The sequence below is a fragment of the Mya arenaria genome, chromosome 9, assembly GCF_026914265.1.
Source record: "Mya arenaria isolate MELC-2E11 chromosome 9, ASM2691426v1".
NCBI classification, from domain to species: Eukaryota; Metazoa; Mollusca; class Bivalvia; order Myida; family Myidae; genus Mya; species Mya arenaria.
Window position 1 is genome coordinate 46,553,817 of NC_069130.1, and position 11,761 is coordinate 46,565,577.

At 34.9% G+C, this 11,761-nt stretch overlaps 1 protein-coding gene and 1 long non-coding RNA gene across 2 annotated transcripts; both read right to left on the reverse strand.

The window, feature by feature from the left end:
- Positions 1–2,440: 2,440 nt before the first annotated feature.
- LOC128246097 (uncharacterized) lies at positions 2,441–4,182 on the reverse strand. The gene is made up of 4 exons (XM_052964302.1): positions 3,862–4,182; positions 3,432–3,628; positions 2,852–3,213; positions 2,441–2,502 (listed from the first exon to the last, which is right to left on the reverse strand). The coding sequence occupies exons 1-4, from the start codon at positions 4,174–4,176 to the stop codon at positions 2,441–2,443; spliced, it is 936 nt and encodes a 311-aa protein (XP_052820262.1). The 5' UTR covers positions 4,177–4,182.
- Positions 4,183–8,173: 3,991 nt separating this feature from the next.
- LOC128245712 (uncharacterized) lies at positions 8,174–10,166 on the reverse strand. Its single transcript, XR_008263226.1, has 2 exons — positions 9,944–10,166; positions 8,174–8,250 (listed from the first exon to the last, which is right to left on the reverse strand). It is a non-coding gene; the product is annotated as an uncharacterized LOC128245712 (long non-coding RNA).
- Between the last annotated feature and the right edge of the window lie 1,595 nt (positions 10,167–11,761).

Genomic DNA, 11,761 nt, shown 5'->3' on the forward strand with positions numbered 1-11,761 from the left:
CCACAAAGGACTAGCAGTTAAAGACAGTGGTCTAGTTGTATGTGCCGACAGACCCTACCTTGGTGCCAGTCCAGATGGGCTTGTGTTCTGTTCACATTGTACAGAAAGTGTTGGTCTGGTTGAGATTAAGTGTCCTGCCTCTAAGAAATGGAGGATGCAAACGCCTGAGGAATGCTGTGAAGACAATGATTTTTTTTGTCAGTTAGAGAATGGCAAGGTGTTACTCAAGGAAACACACAAATATTACTACCAGGTCCAAGGGCAGATGGGAATCACCGGGAGGAAATGGTGTGATTTTGTAGTTTGGACATGTGTAGGTCTTTCTATACAGAGAATTGCATTTTGTGAATCATTTTGGCTGAAAATGTTGTGTCAACTTGACAGATTTTGCCTTGAATCATACATTCCTGAACTGTACGCACAACGTGTTAAAAGGGGAATGAGTCTGTTCAATTGATTTGTACATCGTCTAGTTATGTGTTGTTTATACATGTACATTTGAATGATCAATAATGGCAATTTATGTGAATATCTTGTTTGCTTTCAGTTATTTTCATAACTATATTCAAAATGAAACTCCAAAAATGACTGTATTGTTACTATAATTTGAAACCATGAATAAAAAAGTTGTAAATCCAAATTTTGGGCAGTATTTTGAAAGTATGTGTACTTTTGTCAACATATTGTGATTATGCGATGCTGTAAATCTACTTTAATTATTTCCTTGTTTTATGTTTGACCTTTTCTACTTTTCCTTTCCATTTATCTAGTTTTCAGGGATGTATTTCTGAGCTTAATAAATGGACATATGTTTAACCTTTCAAGTGTGTTATTATTGCATTTTGTGTGCAGGATAGTGATAGCGTTTATATTGCCATTGTTTAAAGAAGTAGCTGAGTTTTACTCTAAAACAATTGAAGATGTTCAATTGAATATTGGTTTGCATGTAGCTACTGCACGGCCCATAACTCAAGACTGTCGAGTTGTTCTCCTTTTCTGACTTGCTAATTAAAAACAACAAATGAGTGTTACTTTCTTATGTTTGCAGGGTGCAAAACTTAAAGGGGCTATACACCGTGTGATGAAATATCGAAAAAAAAAAGAAACTTGTCAAAAACTGACATAAACTTGGTATCAATGTGTACAATGCATTGAAACTAACTAACTGAAGTACCACATACCGTAGTATACAATTAATTTATTTTCGCATTATTTTTTCCATATTTCTCCATTAATTTTTTTTTACTGGGTATGTATACCTAGTAGAATTCATTCTTATGCGTGATTTGCTAGTTGATGATATCATGGGATATAACCAAGTAAGGTATATTAGCTTAAGCATTCATATGGTTTCGGATAAGCCTTCGTAGCAAAGTGGATACAACACTGGACAGCTATTTTGGTGACACTAGTTCAATCCATAGCTCAATTTTCTTTTACATTTTGGTATTTCTTTACCATTATCATATCAGAAGAGTAAAACATTTTATTAAATAATTTGTCCTGAGATTTGTTACAGAAAAAAACTTTATTGGTGCCAATCTGGTGTACAGTCCCTTTAAACATTGGGACATATTTAGCATGGGGCTAGTTTTTTTAATCTAATGTATCTTAAAGTTATCATTTGTCGGGCATTTCAGTTTGATCTATGGCACTCTTGCCTATTCTTATTTCCACTTAGTTCAATTATGAAACTGATATGAAAATGGTTCATACTGAAAAATCCTTTAAGCAATTCAATACTAATGATTTGAAGTACGTGGTAGATCAATTACACATGGCAAATAAAAAAAAACTCATTTCAGAGCCAAACTTAATAAGTGATCTTTGACTTTTATTCTTAGAAATGTTACAAATAATAAAACCACAAAATACAAAGCAGATGTTTCACAAACAAAAAATTATATCAATAAATTGATCAGTTAATGCATACATGTTTCAAATCAAATCTTGAAATCCATTCACATGAGCATATTTCCTTATCCATTTTTGTCAAACCTGAATCAAATGTGTAATCTCATATGTTATCATATAACTTGCTCGAAAAAATGATTTTAAAACAAAATTGTAATTTCATTGTTCTAGTTAGAAGTATACAAGTTTTTATCCCTAAATCTAATGCTTGATATATACAAACGCTTTCATTGACACATGAGTTATTATTGAACAAGTGGTGGCCATAGATTTGTCAAATATGTGCATATTTTGAACACTTTAGAAATTCTCCTTGACTGTGTTATAGGAATATTGCCATGCAATATTCGAAAGTTCTTGATTCTCTCCATTTGCCTTTCAACATGTATTCGTAAACTTGCAATATCTTTTGTAAGGAGAACCTCACGTTTAGAGAATTGTTTTCCTTTCTGTTTAAATGGTGGAATAATGAGATGAATGCCTCTTGGAGTAGTAAGGTCTGTAATAGTGAAACCCTTATCAACCATTATGGCGTCTCCTTCTTCAAGCAAGTCCAAGAGTCCACATTTTTCTGTGAGTTTCTTGTCACTGGTACAGCCCACCCAACAGTCAGAAACAAAAGTTACAACACCATTTGGGCTTATACCCACCAAAATCTTATGAGTCATGTGAGACTTGTAATCACTGTACATTAAACTTTTCAAAGAAAGAGAACTGGATGTTTCACTGTAAATTTCAGTGCAGTCGATAATAATTCTAGTGTTAGAATATTTCTCTTTAAATTGTTCAGGCATGTTATTTTTCACTACCTCACGAGATGGCCATTGAACAAGAAAGGATAATTGTACATGTAAATAGTTGATCCATCTTTCAACAATGTCACTACATTGTGAAGTGGATATGCAAAACCTAGTACCTAGATCTTCAAATAACAGACCTAGACGTAGGCGCATCAGCACCATGAAAAATTCATCCAGAACACTTAGAGTTCTTGGCCGTCCTCCATCTGAATCTTTATAGTTAAGTTTCCGCCTTGATGTCCGCACTTCAGCTTCATCCTTGATTTCATCAAACAAAGCTTCAAACACAACTCGATTAGGGATTCCGGTGTAAAAACTGACCAAATCGTCATTGTATTTTACGTCATCATATGTGAGCATAGGTAGCTGACATTGTACACCAAAGTCTCTAGTAGAATGTTCTGTTTGTGAACTGAAGTCTGCTGTTTTTCCCAGGAAACTTTCTTCAGTTTGTACTTCCATCACTGCACAGTTGTTCTCAGTCTGTGTGTCACAACATCTGAAACATATACAAATTGATCATGTACCCATTTACCACATCTTACATGTACAGTCTGGTAACCCTAACCAAATGTTTGTTTTTTTGGCCTTAAACATTTACAAACACTTAAATTTTCCTATTTTTGTTAAAGAATGAAGAAAAATGATCAGAAGTAATTAACTTATCAGATCGATTTCATAGCACAAGAAGCAATATATATATATATTGAACAATACCTAAAGGACTGATTCTGTGGCTGTAGTACTGGTCCCATGCAGTAATCATGCAGGTGGACAGAGGTATCAATGGCATGCCCGGAAGGGGATACAAATGACAGTTGTGGCTGTATACTATCATCATTTGACAGTTCTAGGTCTAAATCGTCATTGACCGTATCACCATCATCATCATCACCTACGTCTTCATCAAGGAGCTGAAATTGCAAATGAAACTGTATAAGATAAATGTTTTAGTACAAAATCTGCCAGGCTATATGGTACACATTTTTCCAGGCTGTATTTGAAAACAATTCTTTAATCATTTCTTAAATTACAAAATTTACAAATAAGTGCTGTGACATTGTTTTTAAGCACCGTTGATATAACATAATTCATTTTGAGGTGCATGTAAGGAAGAACTTAAACTAATATAAGAAATAAAAAATACCGTTGGCTGGAAGGTTTTGGTAGCACCAGTCTCAGTTGGAAACATAGATGGAAGTGTATGCTGGAATGAAGGTCCTCTGAAGCCAACAAAATGCTCACTACACAATCGTCTGTGTTCATTCCACTGGAACGATCTCATGACCGTTTTACATCGCTGCACCCACACACGTTTTAAACGTTTGTTCTGAGGAAAACGGTGCAATGACACTTTTCTCCCATCAATAACCTTTCCTCTGTAAATTCCTTTACAAATACAACAGTACTTAGGGGTTTTCCTGCCCGTTTTCTTTATTAGTTTTGAATCTTTACTTTCCATTTTCACTTGTTGCTGTTTACTTCCTGGTTTGTGTAGTCCCCGGAAGTAAATTTCCGCTTTTTGCGCATGCCCACTTGAAGAGTATTCAGGGAAAGATAATCGAGTTATCGGAAAGGACAATAGATAGCGTCCATGATTCTTTATATACATTAGAATCACAGTTCTGTAGTTCCATGGAGTTTGGAGTTTATTTCGGAATATAATAGGCAATATTATACCCTATCTAAATGTGTTTCTTCTTTATATAAGTATAAAACCGATCGGTCCGAATATCACTGTATAAAAAGTGTATTTAAAATAAATCCAGTTTTATGACGTCAGCGGTCCATATCATATTTTGGCCGGTCCGGACCTCGCAAAAATATAATATGGACCGCTGACGGCATACTATAAGGACCGATCAAAAATCTGGTGAGTGCAGCATACGATTTTCAAAACGACGAACAATCGTCGCAAGAAAACATCATTTGCTTTTTTCAATAAAACACATCAAAAGCACATTAAAATATTGAATGGTTATATGAAATAATCGGTATAATAAAAGAAAGACTATCATCAATTCGGGCAATATGGCATTACAAGGACCGGCCATGTGACCCTCAGTGTCGTGTAATATTTCCTTAATATGCTCATGCGAACACGAAATAATAACATATGTTAATGCAAATAACATTTAAGAAATATTACACACCACTGTATTCACCTTGGGGGGCTGACTGACCGAGCTTATAATGCCATATGACCCGAAGTGTTGTGTTATATTTCTTATATTATACCGAACACTTTTCATTACAAGACAATATTTTTAAAGCGATTTAAATGTGTTTTATTTAACAATCTGATAATGTTTACTTGCGACAATATTTTGCCGTTGTGAAAATAGCAAGCCGCACTAACCAATCGTATGACGTCAGCGGTCCATATTACATTTTTGGCGAGGTCAGGACCGGCCAAAAATATAATATGGACCGCTGACGTCATAAAACCGGATTTTCATCAAAATACAGTGATATACGGACCACAGCGAGATTATATATATAAAGAAGGGACAAATTGATGTGAGGTATAATACTAGCATAGTCAATGGCCAGTCAATCTTTCAAGTTGATTTAACAATCACAGTACCATAGCACAACATATGCATGACAAGAAGAAAATTAAATAATGCCCCAAATAAGTAAGTCTTTCTTCACTCAAAAGCTATATATATGCAATAATGCAAAAGACGAAGGTTGCAAGGGGCATGTTTGTTTTATTAAAAGACAAAGCAGGTGCCGGTAAGAAAGTCGCTAAAAGGGAGATAGGAACAAGAAGATATAAGTGAAAGAAAACTTATATTTAGCTTTGCGTTCATAATCAGGCTTTCATTTTCTGAATAAAGGACACGAGGCAGAGTTCAAACATTACAATGGAACAAGTGAATAGTATATAAATATTGACTGCCTTGAGGGTGGCAGTGCATATTGTCAACCTGAGGTAAAAACTGTCGACCGAGGCGAACAAAAACTGTAGTATTTTAAAGACTAAAAATACCATTTTCACTGACAGCTGCGAATCTTGCTGCCATTTTGGCAAGAATTGTCGGCTGGTAAACAAAGCGCTCAGGTGATACAGACTTTAAGTAAAATACTATCAGTAAATCCCGTATTCGTACCGTTTTGCCAATTTCATATGTTCTATAGAAGTGAGGTTTTATAATTAGTTCATTTTAAGGTTGCAATGCAAATTTTATATTAATCATAATTTTTCACATACAAATCCAACATGGCGGCGTATTTGTAGCGTATTTTCAATTTCATGACGTCAGAGGGTGACAGTGCGGCAGAGGGTTATAGTGCGGGGTGATAGTCGAAAATAGTGTCCTGACGTTTTTACTATATGTTCTATAGAAGTTAGGTATAATAATAGTCTTTACCGCGTGATATCCACATGTATTGTCGGCCTGTTGCTTGTGACGACTCATAACGACCTAAGACTGATTATTACATGTATGTAAACAGGACTAATTTATATATCTGCTATTCAAATCACTGATGCAATTGATGTCTTGAATTTCACATTTGTAATGAATACATGAAATATCGGCTGTAACCATGTTCCCCCGTTGTTGAAGTTCATAGCCATAATACGTTCAGTGTACACAATATAAGGATAAACATTATTTTCCTTGTTTAATTATGTCAATGTCAAGGTTGAAAAGAAAATACTTTTATTTAACGCGGCTATCGTTCACTATTATACTTCTGTAAGTTATTTTCGAGTTTGCCTCCCTTTATTGCATTAAGTGATTGATTAAACTTTAAGGCCTCAATTAAATATGATTACATAGTCTCGCTGGTAGTTATTTTGATTTTATAGCGGAAAGTAATAAACGGGATGGATTGCCAGTTTTCCACAAGCGGATCGTAAAGCTCATAATGCAAATTGGGCCATGCTATGATATGAATATCACTATTTATTATTTAATATGTCCTTGCATACCAATATGGCGCTGTTTTATTCGTGCAAATGTGCATGCATTCGCCATTCCTAACACCTCGGTCATTTTCCATCGAAGTCAGATACCAATAAATAAATTTCCTATATTGACCAATCTATGTGCAAGATAACACTTATGTCGAATTACAATGTACGTGAAGTTAGCGGCCTAGCGGCGTAGCGGCCTAACGGCGTGAAGTTAGCGGCCTAGCGGCGTGAAGTTGGCGGCCTTGCGGCCTGGCGGCCTATTTATTTTTTCTATTTCCAAGCAATTGTTAATGCTTTATTTTTTAAAACAATGATAAATCAAAGTTTTTTTATTCATATAGTCACATAGCGGCATTAAATTGTTATCTATTCAGAATATTTTTCTTTACCTTTTATTCTAAAGTGCTAGATCGACTTTTTTGAAAAAAAGTTGAAAAACGCTTCAGAGTGATAATTTGTGCATAAATAAGAAACTTTATCATTGTAAAAGAACAGGCATGTTTAATGTTTTGAATTAGCTTACTGCTTTATAGACGTTTTTGAAAAAAAAATGTTGATAATCGCTTCAGTGTGTTAATGTGTGCATAAAACAGTTAAAATGTCATTGTTTTAGAAGAAAATGCATGTATACATGCTTCGAAAAAGGATACCATTTTAGGCGCTAGGCCGCCAGGCCGCTTACTTCACGCCGCCAGGCCGCTAGGCCGCTGAAGTGCTCGATCGACTTTTTTGGAAAAAGAATGAAAAACGCTTCAGAGTGATAATTTGTGCATAAAAACAGTAAATACGAGTACATCATTGTTTAAGAAGAACAGGCATGTTTAATGCTTTGAATTAGCTCACTGCTTTATCAACGTTTTTGAAAAAAAAGAGTTGATAATCGCTTCAATGTGTTAATGTGTGCATACAAACAGTTAAAATGTCATTGTTTTAGAGGAAAATGCATGTATACATGCTTCGAAATAGGAAACCATTTTAGGCCGCTAGGCCGCCAGGCCGCTAACTTCACGCTGCTAGGCCGCTAACTTCACGTACATCGAATAATACTATATATGGGGAGAAAGCTCCACTTGTGCACTAAACATTTAACAACGTTAGAAAAAAGTTTAGATTCTCTTCAGTGTTCGGTAAAATGACAATATCCGGTGTACAAGGACAAACAACGCGGTGAAAATATAAACGGTAAAAGGTAGATCAAATGCATCAAGCATTATTATCCTGTTTTGAAAAAAAATCACAAACCATTCATCTTCAACACCTATGCATATGGAAGGTAGCAAGTAGGCTGATATGGATTTAACATATACTGTCAAAGAAATATGGCATGAAACAAAGAATAGACATTTCCAAATTGGTGCATTTGCCCTTTACATATCGGCAATTTTTCCATCGGAAACAACTTTGTTTACGATGGAAAATGGTCGAGATCATGTCGATTGATGCATTATCATGGCGACCTTCAGCGACCGTCAACAACTGGAAACCTTCGTCATCACTTAAGCACAGTTTTTACAAAAGACTAACAGATAAATCACATTGATGTTTTTAATGCTAAATATGTTTTCCAGGGTCTATCCAACCATGTTTGGCTCCCCATCGACATGTCCACTGGAATAAAGACGTTAACATATTAATAACATGTAATCCGATTAGCTATATCGTCCTTAGATCCAATGAAGACCATTGTTGAATACCAACCTAGAACTCGATTAAACGATATGCTTGTTTGTAAGATGGCATAATCGAACTCCATGCGTGTAGAACATTTAAAGACCTGATTTGCGCCTCGATTTACCAACGACTCGAAATATATAAAAAAAATGACCGAGGAGCTTCGAATGGAAATATATAAACTTTTAATCGATATTACTGAATTAATTCATTAATTGTATCTTGTTTTTGTTTTACATGTTATCATAGGCAACATCTGTATATGCATAAATTTAACCAGTCAGTGAACTCGTTTTCCAGTGAACTCGTACTCCATTGGATATTCAAATGAAATATCCTAACATTTGTTAATTAATGCATGCTTGGTGTGTTTGTGGTTTCTGTACGTTCGTTTCTCGTTAGAGATTTTATTCTGGGTTTTATATTTGATTTTTGACAGCTGTTCTTGTACATGTCATTTTAATTTAAAACACTAAAAATATCATTCATTTATTCAAAAAGCTGAGTAATGTACTTCAAATCTCGAGCATTTCCCACTTATATATCAAACATATTCCTATTATCCCAATTCGGTCCAATCCGTACAGTATCCAAAATGTAAACGTCGTCTTTTCAGTGGCGATACCAAAAACAAAATACAAGAGCAACGGGGAGTGAACGCCAATGCCCGTCTGTTTCTTAGTCAAGCAAATGGAATAACATACCAGAAGTATGCAGTATGGGGTTCCTCGGACAAGTTCACAGATTTTGAGATAATAAATGAGACAACCGTCCCGTTGAACCCCAAATTGCATACTACTCAGGCCATGATTAAAAGCAAGAGTGACGGGCTTTGTGTGTGTCTTTCCTACTGGCAAGTTATCAGAATATCTGGAACGGAAAATAATAGCAAAGGTTTTGTACACCACCGACACATTGTGACCGTCAAGAGCGACACTAAGGAAATGAAAATATCTCAAAAAAGATAAAAAGCAGAAAAGATTCTAATTTCACCCATCTCAGATAAATAGATCCAATCATTTAAGTATGCTAAAAATTCTTATCTTGCCCACGGGCGAAGATAAAATGCCATTATGGAACTCCTTTTTAATGGTCGCCACATTGTAATTACCTCCCCTGTTGAAGACTGTAGTCTGTAGCATCATGGAAACCTTGTCTTGTGGCAATATTTAGAATGCTAATTAATTATTTCTCGTCATCATAAAACAGGTTTCACGCACCTTTCAAGAAATAATGCTTCACTCTCCTTAGAACTATTTAAAGACCGATTTGACTATTAACATCATCTGAATCACTGCACGCATATCCACCACATCTACGAACTATCGCATATCCATACGCAATTATGTTCACTTAGCACAAAAGAGTTCCAGCCAAAAATACATTTTTACTTAATTTTGTTTAACTGAGGTGGGAGAAAAAGCATCTACCATAGCCGCTCGTGTAAGATAGGTTCATCCCAACCCTGGGGCAGATAAACCTCGTTTCCGCCGCAAAACACCATAAGCTCGGGTCGGAATGAACCTATCCTACACTCTCGGCCATGGAATATACTTATAAGAATCCAAGCATCAACAGGATAGAAAATGGATAGTGTGCGAACCGTAATGACCAATACGTGGATGCTTACCTCATTTCGCAAATGAATTGCAGCGGATGTCTGCATTGAAAATCTCCCCACGTGTAGTTCTTTGGCATCCACATATGGACGCAATCCTCCGAATGGTTCACATCAGACGGCTCACCAACTCCCCAGTCTGAAGTTTAAGACAGTTTCAGATGATGACATAGAAACAAGTTTGAAACAGTTTAAACAAAACAGTAAAACATATACCAGTAATTACATTATATATAATACAGCGGAAATGATGTGTGTAGCACTGAAGATGAGATAGAATTGAAAATAATTCTCAAACAAAATACAATAATATTAGGCTATGTAAATTAATCTACTGATTTGAGAATTAACAAACTAAATGTAATTGTGAAGCTAACACAGTCGGCATTGGGGCCTATTAATGATTAATTAATTAATGAATTATTGGAAGTTACACATTCTTATCTTACAAGATAAGGCGAGGTTAACCAGTTGATTTTTATCTTTACAGTTTATAAGTTATTCAAGTTTTAAAACATTTGGATAACAATTTTATTGAAATACAATGATATTTACTCTTTGATTTAGGAAATATTCAGATAACCCAAGCTCACCATAAGAAATAAGAATATTATTTTTGTGCAAAACTAACATAGCATTGTATAATAATTCACATATTTTACTATCCCAAGCATTTAAAATTCCCCCTGTAACAAAGCATTCTGCATTTCTCTTGAATGGATAAAGGTGTCAAGCCTAGTTCGCCTTACACCATGCAATTAGGTGTTCAATTATAAAGATTTAGTATGATTTTACAAAAATAATTGTTTTTAGATAATCTATAATATTAATGGTCTCAAAAGCCACTGGAAAACCAAGACAGAAGACATTGCCTTTCGAGCTTGATCAACTAATCTTTATGGTTGTTTTAGAAAAGTTAATTTTATAATTAAATTGTACATCAAGACATGCAAAGTATTCCTCTATCTCAGTTTTGTTTTCCGTTATAAATTATCAGGAACATTATTCATCTTATGTTTACAAAAAACAGCAACTTTTGCCTTATCTTTTTTAACCACTAAGTTCCACATTTTACATTAATCATATATGGCATTCAAAGCGGTTTGCAATTGAGAATGACTATCAGCAAGTAAAACAGTGTTAGCAGCATATAAAAGACAGAAAATCCTTAAATATACATCTACGTCTTTGATCATCCGATTCAATCCCCATTTGAGTGTGGTTTTTGGCATAGTAGCTAGACCTTCAAATTTTGTTGACATAAGTCTTGCAAATCATTCAAAAAGGTAGAAAATAATATTGTATAGATTCTCCCTGATTGACACCTACTTGACACTCAAGAAAATGGACCAAATATCATCAACTTTAACACATGATTTTGCTTTACTATTCATACTGTCAGATATGTTTATTTTGAGTATAACACGATCAACTGAGTCGAAAGCATTTTTATAATCTATAAAAGCCCGATCCAAAGTAAAACTCAACAAGCCTTTTAAGAGAAAATATAAGATCAGTCTTTCGAAATCCGGCTGTTTAGTCACAAAGCAAGTTATGGTTTTCTAAATAAGTGTTTAACCACCCGTTTAAATGATTAGTAAACAATTTATCAAAACAGCTTAGAATAGTAATGCCTCTGTATTTGTTGAGATTTGACGTATCCTCTTTGTTTAATAGATATGCAATATTATTCCTCTACGCCATGCCCCACGGAATAATCCGAATCTAAGTTGATATTGAACAAACTTTAAACCGAACGTAAAATGGTATAATTATCTACTTATTTCAAGTACTCATTCAGGATATTCTCAAAAGTAGACGCACTCTAAT

Bases quoted from the DNA above. Each gene is read 5' to 3' on its own strand.
- LOC128246097 (XM_052964302.1), bottom strand. From the start codon at position 4,176: ATGGAAAGTAAAGATTCAAAACTAATAAAGAAAACGGGCAGGAAAACC. The intron at 3,629-3,861 runs GTATTTTTTATT...TTGCAATTTCAG, and splicing joins CCAAAACCTTCCAGCCAACG to CTCCTTGATGAAGACGTAGG. The intron at 3,214-3,431 runs GTATTGTTCAAT...TATATGTTTCAG, and splicing joins CCACAGAATCAGTCCTTTAG to ATGTTGTGACACACAGACTG.